This window comes from Cetorhinus maximus, chromosome 21 (genome assembly GCF_964194155.1).
Source record: "Cetorhinus maximus chromosome 21, sCetMax3.hap1.1, whole genome shotgun sequence".
Classification (NCBI taxonomy): domain Eukaryota; kingdom Metazoa; phylum Chordata; class Chondrichthyes; order Lamniformes; family Cetorhinidae; genus Cetorhinus; species Cetorhinus maximus.
Window position 1 is genome coordinate 24,500,050 of NC_135899.1, and position 19,316 is coordinate 24,519,365.

At 45.1% G+C, this 19,316-nt stretch overlaps 2 protein-coding genes across 3 annotated transcripts in view; one reads left to right on the forward strand and one right to left on the reverse strand.

Annotated features, from left to right (window-relative positions):
• The window catches only part of LOC144695768 (zinc-binding protein A33-like), a 176,420-nt gene that overhangs the window by 112,284 nt on the left and 44,820 nt on the right, over positions 1 to 19,316 (forward strand). The gene's annotated exons all lie outside the window — the stretch shown is intronic.
• c21h6orf136 (chromosome 21 C6orf136 homolog) overlaps positions 1 to 19,316 on the reverse strand; it is a 58,540-nt gene that overhangs the window by 32,869 nt on the left and 6,355 nt on the right. For both annotated transcript variants that reach the window (XM_078566739.1, XM_078566738.1), the window contains exons 3-6: positions 16,243 to 17,142; positions 11,032 to 11,120; positions 2,396 to 2,596; positions 1,232 to 1,301 (exon numbers count right to left, since the gene is read on the reverse strand). In XM_078566739.1, the coding sequence (XP_078422865.1) occupies positions 1,232 to 1,301; positions 2,396 to 2,596; positions 11,032 to 11,120; positions 16,243 to 17,142 (1,260 nt within the window). The remainder of the gene's footprint in view (positions 1 to 1,231; positions 1,302 to 2,395; positions 2,597 to 11,031; positions 11,121 to 16,242; positions 17,143 to 19,316) is intronic.

Consider the following 19,316-nt stretch of genomic DNA (forward strand, 5'->3'; position numbering starts at 1 on the left):
GCCGTGCCATACGGTGTGCATGTGCGTGTGCATCTGGGGGGGGGGTGGGGGTGGGGGGGGGGGGGGGGGGGGGGGTGGAGTAGCGGTACAGAACAGGTAAAAAAGAGCAAAGGAGCAGACAGTTTCAACACACATTCTCCTGTCCTCCAGAGGACAGGACAGGGGAAATATCCATATCTTCTTAACTCACTGCCTTGCTACTGTGTGTAACTAACCATATTTGATTGTCACCATATTGGTTGTCTTGTTGAACCCATCTGTGAAACTTGCATTCCATACTGAAGCCTTGCATACAACTCCTCACCCATAAAAGATCCTCTCAGTTCAGATTACCAGTGGAGATACCCAAAACAATCTTAGCCCCTGTCCATTGTAATGAGCTTTCAAATTCAAGTGTTCGGATCTTGGCTGCCCAGGGTGACTTACTAGTGACTGGCGCCTGCAACCTGCTCAGTTTTCCACCTAATTTGCTTGGTTCAATGGATAAGGTTAACCAGCAAGGCTGGCCCACATAACTTACGAACACAGGAGCATTAGGAACAGGAGTAGGCCATTCTGCCCCTCGGGCCTGCTGTACCATTCAATTAGTTTGGAAGCAAGCAGCATGCTTGCTGGGCAGAGGGCATGGATTTATATACACATTATTATATCTGTGGAAGGACAAAGCAGTGGAGGTGGAGAGGAAAAGAAGACAAGTGACCACTTCCTCCCTCTAAGCCCTATATGACCCATTCACAAAGAACATAAAGTGCACAAACAGGCCATTCTGGTCTGTGCCGATGTTTATTTTCTACACAAATCTGCTCCCACCCCTCATCTAACCCTCTGACTTTTATTCTTTCGTCTTCACTTGCTTACCCATGTTCCCCTTAAATGCATCTGCACTTCAACTCCTCCATGTGCTAGCCAGTTCCACATTCTAAACACTTTCCGGGTAACCACTTTCCCCGAATTCCCAATCAGATTTATTCGTGACTACCTTATATGTATATCTTACAGTTAAGGCCCCCTTTCTTTTAGTATTCAATTGGTATTCACAACCCATCAGAAACAAAGCTACATGTGAATGCAGATACCCAGAGCCACCATTTGCTCAAGTTATCTTTAACTCCTTTCTCCCTACAGAGCATTTACCTGCTTTGTTAGCTTAGGCTCACCAAAACTCCAACTCTAGGATTCCTCTGCAAGGCCTTCCAGCAATGTTTAAGACAATGCAAACACTCAGACTCACCTTATCGATCTTGTGCCGGTGAATAAGTCCATCGGGTCCCAGATAAAACGTGGAATATGCATCGTAGGTTCTGCAGGGTTGGGAGGGAGGGGAAGAAAAGCAAGTATGCATCATAACACAAGATTTTGATAACAATACTACTTTTTAGGATTTAAATATTGGTTTGAACTAACATTTCAGGATTTTATCTTAACCCCCTTTTAAATAGTTTTGTTTGAATTCCGGCCTGCTGAGTGAGACAATTAATCAGTCAAAACAGCTGGCAGCTACAGGAGCCATGTCTGTGTGAAACTGCTCCTCTTGATAAGCTCATGACCTTAAAAGGCACTGAAGTGTCGAGGTTTAAACAACTATATATTTCACGAAGGCATTTTGCCTTGCCTTTCTTTCCGTTATCTCCACAGGGAGAACCTCAGTAACATCTGCTCTTAATGCCTTAAGATCTGCATGAATAGCTTAGGTTGTTTTTATGAATCAGCTTGTACTATTGATAAGGGATGTAATTGCCATCACATAATTGCTATCATAATCTCCTGGCAAAACACATCTGCCACTGGATGGACATGAAAAGCTTAATGCTGAACTAAACTACACAAGGCTCAAATTACAAAGAAGATACGGCTCAGAAACAGGTCATTTGGCCCAACTTGTCAATGCTCTACGTGAGACCCCTCTCACCCCACTTCATTTAAATCTATCAACAAGCCCTTCTGTTCTTTACTTCCTTATGTACTTATCTAACTTCCTCATGTGTACCTGTGTTGATCATCTCAACTACTTCTTGTGGTCATGAGTTCACAAGCGCACCACTCTCTGGGTTGAAAAAATATTTCTCCTGAATTCCCTATTGGATTTATCAGTGACTGTACTGTATTTACAATTTCGGTTTCCTCCACAAGGTAAGATCTTCTCTGCATCTACCCTATCAAAAGCTGTCATGATTTTAACGGCCATTAGCATCCCTCAGCCTCTGCTCGCCACTTAGTCCACAGTTCGGTCTGACTCTGCAAACAGATCCTTGCGTCGGCTCTTAAACCAGCACCAAATGCTCGAGTGACAGGTTTCAACTTATTATTTTTTTTCAAATGCTGGAGCAAAGGAACACACTTCAGGCAACCAGGTTCTCCCAGTGACCTCCTGGATAAAAGCAGCCTGTATTCTCACCTATAGAGTTCTGTCTTGTCCTTCTTGTAAAATTTCAGCATTAGGACATGGAGTGGGAGGCCTGTAACCCGCCAGCGCACCTGGATCGTCCAGTCTTCAGGATGCTGCGTCATTTTCATAACCTCCATGTGAATGTCCGCACAGTAATTCCATGCAATAAATCGCAGCAGTGTCACGATTGCCTGATAGGTGGTACGGCCCCTGGCAGGTAAAAGGCAAAGCACAGTAAACACATGCACATAAAAGAGGAGTAGATCATACGGCCCCTCGAGCTTGCTCAGTCATTCAATAAGATCATGGCTCATCTTTTCCCTCAACTCCACTTTCCCACCCTATGCCCATAAGCCTTGATTCCCTCAGTGCCCAAGATTCACTCTCTCAAATATATTCAACAACTGGGCATCTACAGGCCCCTGGGTTAGAAAATACCTAAGGTTCACAACCTTCAATGAAGAAACTTCATCTCCATCATAAATGGCCCACTCTGATTTTTAGTTGGAGACTGTCCAGCCAGTAAAAGCAGAGTAAAGGCAGGTAGTGATCACAAACATCCTCGTTACATAAAAGAAAGAGAGCAATGCTAAACTCAGACCCCATCAGCCATTGAGCACAGCAAAAATTGTAGTGAGATCATGGTTGTGCAACAGGTTGGATCATTGCCAATTAATAAGAGGAGCTCTTTCACATCAAGAATACAGACAGTAATCCATAAGTGCCATGTGGTTTCAGATAAAGCAGTGAAAACTCAAGACAGTTAAATTGTTTCAAGACCGGTGACGGGGATTAGAGGTTCTTCCACAGTGGAAGGGTTAGGATGTGATGAATAGATGAGCTGAAATGATTGAATTGCCTCCCTCATCAATTTTTATTTTCTTTTCACTGGATGTGGGCGGCACTGGCTGGGCCGGCATTTTTATTGCCCATCCCTAATTGCCCTTGAGAAGGTGGTGTTGAGCCACCTTCTTGAACCGCTGCAGTCCATATGGTGTAGGTACACCCACAGCTGTTAGGAAGGGAGTTGTTGGATTTTGACTCAGTGACAGTGAAGGAATGGCGATATATTTCCAAGTCAGGACGATGAGTGGCTTAGAGGGAAACTTACAAATGGTGGTGCTCCCATCTATCTGCTGTCCTTGTCCCCCTAGGTGGTTTGGAAGCTGATCTGCGTGATCCTGTCATGGGTTTGGAAACCGATCTGTGATCTTGTGATCTGTTTGTGGTATATTAATAAGTTTTGCTACGGTGTACTTGTTCCAATGGGGATAGAAATGAAGGCAGCAGTGGAACCAAAATATGGAATAACAACACCAAGGACGAGTGCGAGAGCAGGAGTGAGAGAGAACGCAGAACCCTGGTAAACTCTTGTCCTCTCTGCCCAAAGACCTGAAGTTCCAGGTTGGCATGCTGAGTCACTGGAGGATATGACACTTGGCAGATGTCATCCTGTTTGGAAGCCTGACGAGGAACGGCACCAAGACCCTTTTAGTCCTCTAGTGCCCACTTCTCAACAGTTCTTTCAGAGCCAATTTTCTCCCCTAGTTTCCCCTCCTGAAGACATCAACTCTATCATGAGGCACTGTTCTGAGAATTCCAGCTACCATCTGGCCCCTGACTAAAGTGACAGGATAAGAGGACATGCTAGGGAAGTTTGGGAGAGGAGGGGAGCAGACAGACAGAGAGAGAGAGGGGCAAGCAAAATCATAAAAATCACACACCAGCGGAGGAGGCTGTTCAGCCTATGTTGTCTGTGAAAAAAGCTGTCCAATCAGTCCCAGTCCTCTGCCCAATCCACCAAGACCTGCAAAGGTTTTCCTTCAAGTACTAATCTAATTCCCTTTTGAAACCTCAATAGGATTGCAGGAATTGCACCCTGTAGTTTGACTGAAAAGTGCTGATTTAAATCGGTGAGTTTCTTACAATTATTACGACTGCACAATTGTGATGTAGGGTCTGACAAAGGGGAACTGCTGCAAGATGACATTGTAAGGGGAGAGGGTTCTGGTGGCTGGAGTTTTAATGATCTAAATTCACAAGTCTTGCAAAGGCAGATACTTACTTCCATGCCTAAATCCATTGATATGTCCGGCTCGTAGTGTGGTGCGTTTACATATACTGGAAGCTACGTATATTAATACGCAGGGCTCTGTTCTTTACAGACAGAAAGAGCGTGTACATACATTGCACCTGTTTCAGCTAAACAAAATAAGTGACAGCCATTCGCTGAATCATTCCTCAGGGCAATGCCTTGACCAATCAGGGACAAGCAGCCTGGTTTAAATGTCAAAAAATGCTGGGCAGTTAACCGTCAGTCACCATCACTGGTGCATTCTCCATGGCAACGCCGCTTGCCGACCAATCAGCACTCTCTTCACAGAATAAATTGTTGTTTTCCCCCTTATATTGGTATGTATTCTTGTGCATGTCCTGATGAGTGCAAGACAAAAATCTTAGACATGTCTCTTTTTTTCAGCAATACTCAAGATCACATGAATTATGAAATCATTTCATGTCTCTGTATGGACGCGAATGGAAAGCCCACATGCTCAAGTCATGAACAAATAAATTAGGAGTAAGCAACTCAGCCCTTCAAGCCTGCTCCGCCCTTCAGTAAGATCATGGCTGTAACCTCCACCTAGCCCCGATAACCTTTCACCCTTTTGTTCATCAAGAATCTATCTAGCTCTGCCCTAAAAATATTCAAAGGCTCTTCTTCAAAAAGGTAGTGGAAGCACAGAGTTCAGAATGCTCATTACCCTCAGAAAAAAAATTCTCTTCATCTCTATACCTTAAATAGGTGACCCCTTATTTTTAAAACAGTGACCCCCTGGTTCTAGGTTCTCCCACAGCACCCTGTCAAGATCCCTCAGGACCTTAAAGCAGCGAGTTTCCCTTATGAACAAACACAGTATCTGAGGTGAAAGGGTACAACATTCAGAGACACTGTGCACCCAACTCTATTAATTAGCCATCGATTCCATCCCTCTCCCGACTCTGTTTGAGACTGAACCAAACCGTTGGCAAACTTACCATCTTCAGCCTGAGCTAAACTCCCAACACCACAATCCTCACCATTGCCAAGGTGGTTTACTTCGACCTCTGTAGCATTGCCCATCTCTGCCACTGCCTCAGCGCATTGTCTGCTGAGACACTCATGCAAGACTTTGTTACCTCTCAACTCGAATACCCTTCTGACCAGCCTCCCACCTTCCAAACTCCATAAACCGGAGTTCATTCAAAACCCTGCTGCCCATATCTTAAGTTGCTTCAAGAACCATCCACACCACACCCACTGTGCTTGAGCATTTACGTTGGTTACCGGTCCATTTTAAAATTTAAAAACATGGGTATTAAGAACTGCATGCTTTTCTGCAAATCCTCCCATGGTCCTGCCCCTCCCTAGCTCTGTAATCTCCTCCAGTCCTACAAGCCTCCTACCTGCAAAGTGCTGAAATGCCTAAGCACCCAGAGTTTACGGCAAAGGAACTGGAAAGATTATCCCTACATCGGTAAACAAACCCCAGCTCTCAGCTGTTCTGGTGAACGAGCTTTGGTAGCTAACGTTGACTGTCAGATGTGGCTCAGCGGGTGGTACGCTCCCCTCCAAGTCAGGGGGCTGTGGATTCAAGTTCCACTTGAGCACAAAATCTAGGTTGTCAACTGTGGAGTGTCAAACTGTCAGGAGTAATCTCTTTTGGATGAGTTGTTAAACAGAGGGTCCATCTGCCCTCTTGGGTGGACATAAAATATTTCATGGCACTATTTCGAAATACTTAATTGGCTGTAAAGCACTTTGGGGCATCTGGAGGTTGCAGAAGGTGCGATAAAAATGCAAGACTTGAATGCAACAGCTGCACATTCCTACCGGCAGTGAGAATCCTGCAGTAACCATAATGATTACAGCAGTGCTGAGGAATGTCACAGTAAGAGCAGCTTCAATAGCAACTAGAGGTCATCTCTTGTGCCAGTGCAGCTTCCATAAAGTCACAGTATTATTTGAATAGGAAATGTAAAGCCTTCCATGAACCGGTATAATTGGACAGCGTAAATCATTTAAATACATCAGTGAATGAAAATTTAAGAGTGGTAACCAGATACAATTCTATTAATACAGTTGAAAATGGATTTATCACAAGGAATAATATTTTTACCAAGTGTGCCCAGTCCTCCCAGTAAGCAACTTGGTTTTAAAAACACTAAGACTATACTGAACCATTTACTAATATCATTTGTGTACACAAGTCAATTTGTTTGCAAATTACATCTTTTAAAAAAAACATGCCTTACACATAAAAACGCAAGCTCAATGTGAAGAGTCTCCTTGATTGGCTTCAATCATTGGAAATGGTGCACTCTCCTCGTTTTTTCCATCTGGCGATGCAGCCAGTCATGGACAGGACCGGTTTCAGGCAAAACAGCTTTTAGACCATTAATGATCACGGAAATTCAAATTAGCTCATGTTTAAAATCCCCCAATTATTTGCCCAACACCACAAACTCTGGCCAGATAATGCGCATGACACATGCTTTGTTTGGGCATTACTGTGTCAAGCCTCCAGGGGAGGATGTCGATAGGATTTCCCTTTGCATGGGCAGTTGTCAGTGTTCAGTCATGTCTGCAGCTGCACATGACCATCACTAGATGGAGCTTCAGAGACTGCAAACTCCCAATGGACAGAAATTTAGATTTCTAGGACACTGACATTCATTATCTGCCACCTGGGTGACAGTGAATTTGCAACAGCTACTCAACATTTTCAACTTTAGTTTCCACCTTTATTATGGGCAAATACATGAAGCATGGTTGACAGCAAAGTACTTCTGGTGCTAACTCGTGTTGTCACTGACCATACTTACAGCCTTAGCACCAGCAGAACACGGGATCCTCCACATCTACCCCGAGAAAGTAGAGGGGGGCTTTGGTCTAATGTCTCATTTGAAAGATGGCATCATGACAGAAGATGACAGCACTGGGGTGTCAGCATGGGTTTTTGTGCTCAAGATCCAGAAGCTCTCCGTTAGAGAGAGAGCTTGAGGGTGCCACTCCGTAAGCTCGGGGCAAGGCAAGGAGGTAGGGCCTCCATGAAATACCACAGCCAGTACGGGGATTGAACCCACGCTGCTGACGTCACTCTACACCACATCGACCGACCCCTCGCATCCCCCCTGCCTGGTAAATAAGAATGGAAGCAGGTGAGAGCAGTATCACCATGCTGGACAACAGTGAAGAAGCTTTGGAGGGCGATGGTATGTCAAAAGTGGCTGGCAGGTTAAGACAAACTGGTGGTGGGGCGGGGAGCCGAGGGGGTGAGTTCACCTTTGTCACAGTAACATACGATGTAATTTGTGATTTTGATGAGAACCGTTGCAGTACTGTGGCAGAGACAGAAACCCGATTGCAGGGATTCAAACAAACATGGAGATCCGGGAAAGCTGGGCACAAATTTGGGAGGCGTTCATGTCTCTGGAAAGGAAAGGAACAAAGGAGGTGGGGTGATGGCTTGCAAGAACAGAGGAGTCAAGAGTTTGTTCCTTTTGAAGGAGAGCGCGACGATGGCAAACTTGAAGGGAAAAGAGACAGAAGCAGAGGAGAGATAAACGTTACCAATACCAGCTAACATGGAAGCCAGGAAGGGGAGCTCAGTAACCAGCAGTTTCGTGGGAATAAGGTCAAGAGCGCAGGAGGTACATCTCACTGGAGAGAAACAAGATACCAGTTCAGGGGTACGGCAGTGGGGATGCCTCAGGCACAATTTGGCCCTGTGGGCTCGGTGAAAAAACTTACATTTATGTAACACCTGCCATGATCATTGGGAGTCTGAAAGCGCTTTACAGCTAACGAAGGACTTATGAAGTACAGTCACTGTTGTAATGTAGGAAACACAGAAGCTAATTTGCGCAGAAACTCAAACAATAGGATAACGGCCAGATAATCTATTTTTGTGATGTTGATTGAGGGATCAATATTGGCCAGGACACAAGGGATAACTTCCTTGCTCTTCTTCCAAATAGTGCCATAGGGATCTTTTACATTCACTAGAACTGGCAGAAGGGGCCTCAGTTTAATGTCTCAACCAAAAGGCGGCACATCCGACAATGCAGCACTCCCTCAATGCTGTGCTGGAGTGTCAGTCTTGATTTTAGTGCTCAAGTGGGGCTTGAACTCAGAACCTTGCAACTCAGAGGCGAGAATGCTATCAACTGGAAACGCAGTTATAACTCAAGGGAAGTGACAGAGGCTGCTGATCAGATGGTGAGGAAAGTGCTACCCACTGCTGTACTTTTTAGATCCCTGACTGGGACCCAAGTGTGCTGCCCTCCTGCATTTACCCTCATTGTGCAACCAGTCTACAGGTGCAGCACACCAAAACGAATCCTGATCTGCACTGCATGCCCAGGCCATCAGCAATCCTGTTATCAAGACACATTAACAGGTGGCGTCATGACCTGCAAAACTTCACTGGTTGTGGAAGGCCTCGGGCGTACCAGTGGACACTGCGTGTCCTTCTCCAGGGACACCCGGGTGTGAACGTAGCCATGACCCCCTCAACCGCCTGCAGCTCTTAATGGCCACCTTTGGCAGGCCCAGAACCAGGCTAACAAGGAAGTCTTCTGCTTGGCCTGCACATCAACCCTCACCTTGGTGGCCACAGGTCAGGAGCATGGGGCTGATGTGCAAACAAAACTTGAGGAGCAGCCACCTCAAAAACTGGAACAGGAGCTGCAACCCAACACCATCTGTATACACGTGGAACACAGAGACCTCAAGGCTGCCGAAAATACAGGTGGCCTGTGAGTCTATGGACCACTTTAATCCACAGTTGTATGGGACTGCTGCATGCAACACCCTCTACGCCAAATCCTCGATGGTCAAGGGGAGGGTTCCCAAATACAGAGCCTCCCAGCCATCTTGCTCAGCCTCCGCTTTGGCTGTGCACATATAGAATGCCTGGACCTCTTTGGCTCGAGCTCTCTCACTGAACTCACTTGGCTTCCAGCAAACCATCACCAACATCATCGTGATATATGTTGCCTCTCCGTCGGCTCTTCCTGTTCGCCACCCTATTGGCCAGCACCAGTGCCTTGCTGGGCTTCAGCATTGGCCTGCCATGCTGCCTGTTGACCAGCCAGGTCCCTCGAGCCTGGACATTCACTCCAGACACCCCAATCGCCACCCAACTCCATCTTTTTTTATCAGCCCGCAAGTTATCAGATTTTGCCGATTTTAGTTTTACAACTTACCATCATGGGATTTAAGCTTTGAGTTGTAAGTCCAGTACTGTAACCACTCCAGTACTGTTCATTTCTGGAACTGGTCTGCCTTTTCTGGCCCTCATTCAGAGAAGACTTGATCCTGACAAGCTGGGGGCCACCACCAACTTCATGCTGTCCACTCAGCCTCCACTTGGGCCCTGGAGCGTTGTTGGAGAAGCCCAATAGAAAGAGTTCACAGACACTGGTGATCCAGGGAAGGTCCTTCATTGTCTCTGGAGGATTTTCAATGATGTTTACAAGATCAAGACCCAACTGCTTAATGCTGGTGGGAATGGACACCAGGAGTCTCCTGCCACCCTGTCCAATATCCCTCCATCCCTTCCTCCTCATATCTGCATCAAACCTTTTCTTAAATGTATCATGCATTAGCTTTAAGCACTCATCGTTGGTATTTGCCCTATTCTCTGAGTGCAGATATTGTTCCTGAATCAGCGAATGGACCATCTTAATTAAACAAATGCCCTTCACCAGGGTATTTTAACAACATAATTAACATACCATTAACACCATTAATGTTTCGTGTCCATATGACTCTTCTTCAGAGCTAAAGAGAAGTAGAAATGTGATGAATTTTATATTGTGTAGGAGGGGGTGGAGCTCGATAGAAGGTCAAGGAGAGGTGTAGGAGAGATTGAAAGATGGACACAAGACAAAAGGGAGTGTTAACGGTAGTGGTAAAGAGTAAAGAAGGTGCTGATATCATCAACACACTTTGTCGTGTCCATGACATCTTTGTCAATTTCTCCCACCTATCCCTGATCTTCGATCTTGCTCCACCTGCTCCAGCCCTTCCTACACAATATAAAATCCATCACATTTCTACTTCTCTTTAGCGCTAAAGAGTCATATGGACTCAAAGTGTTAACTCCATTTCTCTCCCCACAGATGCTGCCAGGCCTGTTGAGATTTTCCAGCATTTTATGTTTTCACTTCAGATTTCCAGCAGCCACAGTGTTTTGCTTTCATACTATTAACACTTACAGGCCTTGCAGGGCAGTATCTGGGCTGGTCTCATTTAAAGCCCTAGTCTGACCAGAATTCCTCCATGGGATAACTGTTGGTAAATACAAGACAGTATCATCAAGAATAGGTGACATAGCACTGTGGATGTGTCTACATCGTATGGACTGCAGAGGTTCGAGGCGGTGACTTACCACCACCTTCTCAAGGGCAATTAGTGATGGGCAACAAAAGCTGGCCTAGCCAGCAATGCCACATCCCATGAAAGAACAAAAATAAAAGCACGTTCACAAGCAGCTAAAACTGAATGGGATTTAAGGGTTCGTTAGCCTTCTCTTGTTCTTGATAGTGCCCTCATTATATATCTTGCAGCATTTGAACACCAAAAGGAAGCAAGTACACACCGTGTCTTTATCCGCGGAAACTGGCTGATGAATTCAACGTTCCGAGAGTACATCCTGTAATCGTGAGACTTCAGGAAGAAATCTGGCAACTAGAAAAATAAAAAGATATTGGTTACGAGTTGTACACGATGGCTTGGAAACAATAAAGTGGGGTTTTGTTTTAATATGCAAGTTGGCAGCAATCGGCAGAGAGACTTTAGAAAGTTGCTGCACAGTGCCCCCTCCCCTCTTCATGGCCACAGCCTGTAACTACACTGTGGCAGTTGACATAGCAAAACTGAAAGAAAATGCTGGCATCGCAATTTACTACCGAGTGGAACCAAACATAACAGGAAACAAATTTATATGGATAGGAAGTGGACAGCCATTATTTTGAATATTAATTATATAGGGAAAGGCCAACTCCATGAAATGGTTTTGGTCTCAGAACTTATATACCCTCTTCATTCTCTTCCCCCAGGTGCTGAGTCAGTAAAGTTAGTTCTTGCTGTGGTACTGAAACCTGGAGAAAAGGCAGTCCTGAAGAACATGACAATGATTTGCAATTACATAGTAGCTCCTGACAAAATAAAACATTCCAAGCGTTATAGGCATTAAGCAAAATGTAACACTGAGCCACATAAGGAGATATTAAGCCAGGTGATCAAATGCTTAATCAAAAGGGTAGGTTTTAAGCAGCGTTTTAAGAGAGACACATGCGAACGCCAAGTAAGTACTGTTACAAATACAAAGTTTAAAAGATTGTTTTTGGGATTCTCTCTCTTTAACTTAGGGCAAAATGGAGGAATGAGGTGGGGTCTTGTCACCTGCTCTGAATCCTGCCCTACAAGCTTGGGTGGCTTGGCTGTTAAGGTTAAACGGCAGTGTGGGGGTCTAGATTGATTTACTGGGAGGATGATGCAAGATGCTCACAGCTGTAAGGAATGACCAGAGCAGCTGTGCTGACAGTGGATCAACTGTTAGTCTCCAAATCTCACAGGGAGGTGTTAGGCACGTCAGGTTTTATAAATGGTTGTACTTTAAACTGTCTATTTAATTCCAAGATAGAAGACCTGAGTTGGGGGTCTAGAGGATAGCTAGTTAGCAATAGAGGCAGCTAGTCTCTATTGTTCACCACATAGAATGTGGATTGAAGCTCATGTTCCAATTGAAGAGACCAAGTGCATTCAAGGGTTTAAATTAAGCTAGTAGATTCACCTAGCTTTGGCTAGAGGAAGGAATATCTAGAGTAACCCTAACTGTGAAAGTCAGTTTGGGGAATTAGAAGTTGCCTAGCTGGAAAAGGGAAAAGGGAGCAGGCCACTGGAAGCTGAGAATAGCTTTGAACTGGCTCCTGGAGAATGAAATGTCCACTTAAGGGACAGAGTAAAGTATAACCGTGGCGGGGCATTTATATCATTTAAAAGTTAAATGGGGGATCTTTTCTATAGTTTAGAGTATAAGTTGCCTACTGAACAGTGTTTAGACAATGTTGCTTTCAGTTTGTTCATTACAGTAAAAGTCTTAAAACTTAATCTTGTGTGAACCTTCCGGTCAGTTACTGAAAATTCAAATCTTTTTAAAAGTTTTCACTATGGGGATCATAACAGAATGTGTCACAAGCCTGGGATAACTTGTAGGCTTGCTATCTTGTGTATGGCATGTACAAGGCTACAGCTTTAAGATCATGCTCTGATCAAGATCAGATGAAGATCAAGACTCTGATTCTAGAAGCTGCATCATTCCTGGGGTCAAAGCAAAAGTTTTCAGGAAAATCCCAAAGCTTAATGTCAGGTTCCAGGCAATGTGCAAGTCTTTAACAACTTTGCACCTTCTTTACGTCACTGCTCTGTGCTTGACATAAACCAGTCTCAAAACGCAAAGCTTTGTTTCTACGCGTCGGCTGCAAATGGAATTACAAAAGGAACAACTGTCTAGCAGTGAGGCAAAAGAAGAAATTTAAAACTTCACCTTTCCCAACATTCACTTACCATGTCATCAAACATCAACAAACCCATCACTCAAACTACCAAGCTCCTTTTAACCAAGGTGCTTCAAAGAAGCGCTATCAGACAATATGGAGGGGGGAAGAAAGAACATGTATCTATACAGCACCTTTCATAACTTCAGGGCATGTCAGAGCACTTCACAGTCAATTGAGTACTTTTGAAGCGTAGTTACTGTTGTAATGTAGGCAAGGCAGCAGCCAATTTAGACACAGGTAAGAACAACAGGATAGTTCCTTCAGAGAGTTGGTACAGACACAATAGGCTGAACTGTGCCCTTCTGTGCTGTGAAGTGTGTGGCTTTATGAAATTATATACAGAATGACAGGGAGAATCGAAAAAAGAGGAATGAAAGAGCACAGCCCTTTCTCTTCATTAAACAACAAGAAAACCAGAAGCATTGCCAGCTGTCTAATCTTCCTTGGCAGAGCACAAAACCACTGCACTGCAACATAATCACCCATTAAACAATTCTAACTATAGTTTAGAGAACTGACACGCAAAAGATTGATGACAGGACGACCATCTCAGTGACAAGATCAAATCTCTATTGGATTAAAAAAAAAAGGCCTACATTTATATAGCGTTTATTGCAACCACTACAGGTCTCAAAGCCCTTTACAGTCAATAAAGGACTTATAACCATCAATTACACATTAATGAAATAAAAGGTAATAGCTACTTTAAAAAAAAGGTGCAAAAAAAAGCAAGTTAAAAGACTAATGAAATATTGGCCTTGTGTTCCAGCACCCCACTTCAAGAAAAATGGGGGTGGAATTACTGTTACAACTGTGCAGAGCGCTGGTTAGACTGGAGTAACTGCATTCAGTTCTGGACACCATATCTCAGGAAGGATATATTGGCCTTGGAGGGGATACAGCACAAATTTACTGGAATGATACCAGGCCTTAAAAGGGTTAAATTATGGAGACTGGTTGCATAGATGTTTGTAAATCCTCTACTCTCAAGGGGATAAGTCTAATTGAGGTATTTAAAATGATTAAAGGATTTGATGGGGCAGATAGAGAGAAACTATTTCCTCTGGTGAAGAACAAGGAGGGAATTTATCTTAAAATTCGAGCTCAGCTGTTCCGGAGTCATGTCAGGAAGCGCTTCTTCACATAATAGGTAGTGGAAATCTGGAACTCTCTCTCCCCGAAAAGGCTGTTGAGAATGTTGGGGGAGAGGAAGAGGAAGAGGAGGATGAGGAGGAGTCAATTTCAAAACTGAGAGATAGATTATTGTTGGTTAAGGGTATTAAAGTTTGTAGCTTTGTGTCGTTAAGATACAGATCAGCAACAATCTAGTGAAATGACAGACAGACAGAGAGGCTGAATGGTTCTACTTGTTCTTGTGTTCCTAAATGCATATTGTGATGGCACCAGGAGAGTTTTAGGTTTTCACTGCTTCATCAGGTCAGAACTGAGCAGTCATGGAGTTTCTACCATTGATCGCTATGTAGCATCACCCCATGCTGAAGAATTAATTAACATGTTCACTACAAGTTTATATCAAGCGATGGGCCACCTAAGAGTCACCAGAAAGAAGATTTTCTTTACAATAAACCCTCAAATTAACTTGCCCTCCAGAGAGTCAGCAACTTCTCCCTGGTCTCCCTTGTGCAGATGACTTTGGGCTAGGAAGCTTACTCTTAGCTGGTCACTCCCAATCAAGCAGCCATGAGGAGGGTGCCCAAAGGAGAGACTGCCAGCTCTCTCACCCTCTGTAGCTGGTACACATCAGGCTCAATGCAGAACTCAAGAGTAGAACTAAAAGAGGAAGTCAAAAAATAGAGAGTCTTTAATAAATCTAGTAAGAAATTCAGAAGAAACTTCTTTACCAAGAGAATGGTTAGAGTTCAGCACTCAGCAAGGCTCCTTAAACAGCACCTTCCAAAACCCATGACCGCTACCATCTAGAAGGACAAGGGCAGCAGATACAAGGGGACACCACCATCTGGAAGTTCCTCTCCAAACCACTCATCGCCCTGACTTGGAAATATACTGCTGTCCCTGCACTGTCACTGGGTCAAAATCCTGGAACTCCCTCTGTAACAGCACTGCAGCGGTTCAAGGCAGCAGCTCACCACCACCTTCTCAAGGGCAATCAAGAGTGGGCAATAAACCCTGGCCCAACCAGTGATACCCACATCCCATGAATGAATTAAAAATAAAAGAAACTTGCTATCACAGAGTAACAGCTGAGGTAAATAGCATAGATGGATTTAAGAGCAAACTGGATATATACACATGAGACACAAAGGAATAGGAAGATATGCGAATGGGAAAAGATGGGAGGAGGGTTGGAAGAGGCTCGTGAGGAGGGCCTGTTTCTGTGTTGTACACACTATGTAATGGAAAACAGGGCATGGAGGAGGTGGGAATGGGGTGGGGGGGGCGCGTTGCAGGGGAGCCTCTCTGGTCTTCATGACTCCCCCCCAGCCAACCTTCCCCACACCATTAAAATATTCCTCCTCTGTCCCTGCAGACACTAACTCATGTTCCAATATGGGTTTACAGACATCCCCCCAGTAACTTGTGCAAGTATTCATTGTGTGTGTGGGGCCCTAAAGAGTGAATGTGACCAAATTTTTCAACTGGGGAGGGCACCACACCAGAGTCCCGTTCTGTTTCAAGTTTACTAGCCACACATTTCCTACTGAGGCGAGAAGATCACTGGCTAGCAGGAACACAGGCTGCTTTTCCCCCTCCCACACCCCAGGCTCCTGGTCCAGAAATGCCTCAATTTTAAAATTCTCATCCAGGTTTTCAAATCCCACCCGAGCCTCACCCCTCCATTTCTTTGTAATCTCCAGCCCCACTGAGATATCTGCATTCTTTTAATTCTGCCTTCTGCCCAACTCCGATTTTAATAGCTCTGCCATTGGTGGCCGTACCTTCAGCTGCCTGGGCCTGAAGTTATGGAATTCACTCCCTACACCTCTCCATATCACTCTCTCTCCCCTCCTCCTTTGAGAACCTCCTTAAAGCCCATCTCTTTGACCAAGCTTTTGGTAACCTGTCCTACTGTCTTTTGTGGCTCAGTGTTGAATTTTAGCTAATTAAACTCCTTTGAAGCACCTTGGGTCATTTATGCTACATTAAAGCCACTTTATAAATTCAAGTCATAGGAAAAGCACCATATTAGGCTTAATTCCAATTACTCAGAAAATAATTATTCTTCTACACAATTAAAACTTAATAATTAAAATAAAGATCTCTTTTACCTCCACTCTCAGCTTTTCGTAAAGGACAGCGAGATGCTCCTCCATGCTGGGCTCCCTCTTCTGCCAGCCTGCACTTGCAAGGTTACAGGTTCCGCTAAAAGCAGCTAACGCCCCGAGCTGCGACGGGGGCATCGTTGGGTGCTCGAAACCCATGTAGTACGGCATTCGACAGCACTCACTGTCAAACAATGATCTGAAAGAGTCCAGGTGTCCCTCGTGCATGTCCCAAAGGCTCACTGTTGTCTCTGGGGATTCATCCAACTGGGGAAGCTGCCCATTTACAGGGAGCACTCCGGTTCCCTCAGGTTTCCCCGCCAGTGACTCCAGGGTGCTCTCACCTGCCAATTCACTCACCACCGGCCACCCACAAAGGTCGGAGGAGTCACGATGCTCTACCACAATGTCGTCCGCATTGTGCCCGTCAACGGTGGTGATCGAATCCAAAATGCCTTCAAGCTGGGACAACAGGGGTGCACTCGCTTGTTCAGCACCAAGCCATCCCTCCAGCTCGTTCGGCACACTTTCTATCCTGGAGGCCACCAAGTGCTGCAAATGCACCAAACTGGAGCATGGCACCTCCAGCAGGGCAGTCTGCTCCTTCCCCTGGCCACTCACGATCAGCCGCATACTGACCTTCTCGTCCGGGATACAGATGAGGGACTGCAGGCCTACGTCACTCGGGAGTGACACCCGACCGTGGGTGCCTTGCAAGAAACCATACTGGGCCCGCTCGGGATCCGGGAAGTGGCCCAGCCCAAGGTTAAGGCTGTGAGCAACCACGGTGTGTCTGGCTGCGCCTAGCCGTCTTTTGGTCTGGTGCCGCACGTCAACAGGAGACTGTGTAGCCCACGATGCGCTGCTAATCTGCCGAGAGAACCTGCCGGGGCACAGCTCCAACCTCTGAGGAAGAAAAGAGAAAATATAAGTAGCTTGGTCGATTGCAAACCCTGATGCCCACACACACTGAGTGCCATGCACACAACACTGGTCTCCATGTTTCAAAAGAAAAAGAGGCACACTAGAGACAATGCAAGCAAGATTCAAAAGGATGAAATCAGATGATACTACGATATTCATCTCAACGTTATCTTAAGGCAGCAAGTCCCGTATGCTAACATGGTACTAAGCATTTCATTTTCTAGATGAGCCAGAGGGGCTAGAAACCAGTAACTGCATCAGACGCAGGTGATTAAGCGTCATAAGAAAACTAACCAAGATCAGAGAGTGGTGGTGGTGGTGGCGGCGGAGAGATCAGTTATGTCTCGTTGATCGGCTGCCAAGGCTGTACGCTCATTCCAGGCTTTTCACGAGTGCACATGATTTTACATAGAAACATACATAAAAAATAGGGGCAGAAGTAGGCCACTCAGCCCTTCGATCCTGCTCCGCCATTCAATATGATCACGGCTAATCATCCAACTCAATAGCCTGCTCCTGCTTTCTCCCCATATCCTTTGAATACTTTCGCCATAAGGGCTATATCTAACTCCTTCTTGAAAACATACAATGTTTTGGCCTCAACTACTTTCTGTAGTAGCGAATTCCACAGGCTCACCACTCTCTGGGTGAAGAAATTTCTCCTCCTCTCAGTCCTAAATAGTCTACACGGTATCCTCAGACTGTGACCCCTGGTTCTGGACTCCCCCACCATCAGGAACATCCTTCCTACATCTACCCTGTCTAGTCCTGTTAGAATTTTATAGGTTTCTAAGAGATTCCACCCCCCTCATTCTTCTGAACTTCAGCAAATATAATCCAAACCAACTCCTTCTCTTCTCATATGTCAGTCCCCCCATCCCAGGAATCAGTCTGGTAATTATCATTAGACTTTAAATTCCAGATTTTTATTGAATTCAACTTCCACTAATTGCCGTGGTGGGATTTGAACCCGGTCCCTGGGTCTCTGGATTACTAGTCCAGTGACAATACCGCCATAACATCACCTCCCAAAATTAATGTCAGGAGTGGGAGTTTAAACAGTGACTTATTCGAAACAGAGACTTCCATTAAGTGGCAAGTCTTTACTCACAACTGCAATAGGGCATTTTGAATTGACTAACCCGAGGGTTGGATGGAATAGGGTGTGGCGGCCTAGAGATTCTCTTCCTGGAGCAGCAACACAGAGGTCTGGAGTCTAAATCCAAGCCATGGGCAAGTTGTGAAACTGAATTCAATAAATGGAGCAATTTGCTGGCTGGCACCAGAAGGAGCGACCGTGAATGCTGCTGGGTTCTCAGGAAGATGTAACTGGTTTACTAATGGCCTTAAGGGAAGCTATCTAGTCATTACCTGCCTGGTCTAACCTTCACGTGACCCGAGTCCCACACACATCTGACTCCTGGTGCCTTCTCAGCAATAAATCGTTGCCTTGTCAGAGTCATAGAGGTCTACAGCACAGAAAAAGGCCCTTCAGCCCATCGAGTCTGTGCCGGTCAAACAAGTACCTAACTATTCTAATCCCATTTTCCAGCACTATGAAGGATGTGCAAAGGCAAAAGAAAATGAAGCTTTGATATCATGGCTAAAAGGGTTAAGGCTAGGTTGTATTAACTTGCTGTGTTTGCTTGAGTTTAAAATATTGAAGGATGATCCAATCCACGTGTTTAAAACATTTAAAGGATTTGACAGGTTAGTTACAGCGAGACTATTTACTCTGGTGTAAGAATCCAGAACAGGTAGTCGCACTCTTACAATTAGAACTGTGTCATTTAGGAGTGAAATTAGGAAACACTTTTTCCACACAAAGGGTAGTGGAAATCTGAAACATGCATCCCCCTGAAGGCTGTGTATGCTGAGGGTCAATTTGAATTTTCAAGGCAAGTACAATAGATTTTTGTTAGATTAGGGGAATCAAGGGATATGGATCAAAGCTGGAGAAGAGATGAGGTTCGGATCTGTAATTATGTAATTAAATGGCGGTGGAACAGGTTCGACAGGCCTGTGCCTAAGGGTTGATGGTTCCAGGAAAATCTCACCAACTGCATTGTACTGGAGGATGGTAAAGACTAAAATGGGTGACGCAATGGCAGTGTGCACTATATGATGCTGTACAACTGGACACTTGTGCAGGCGTT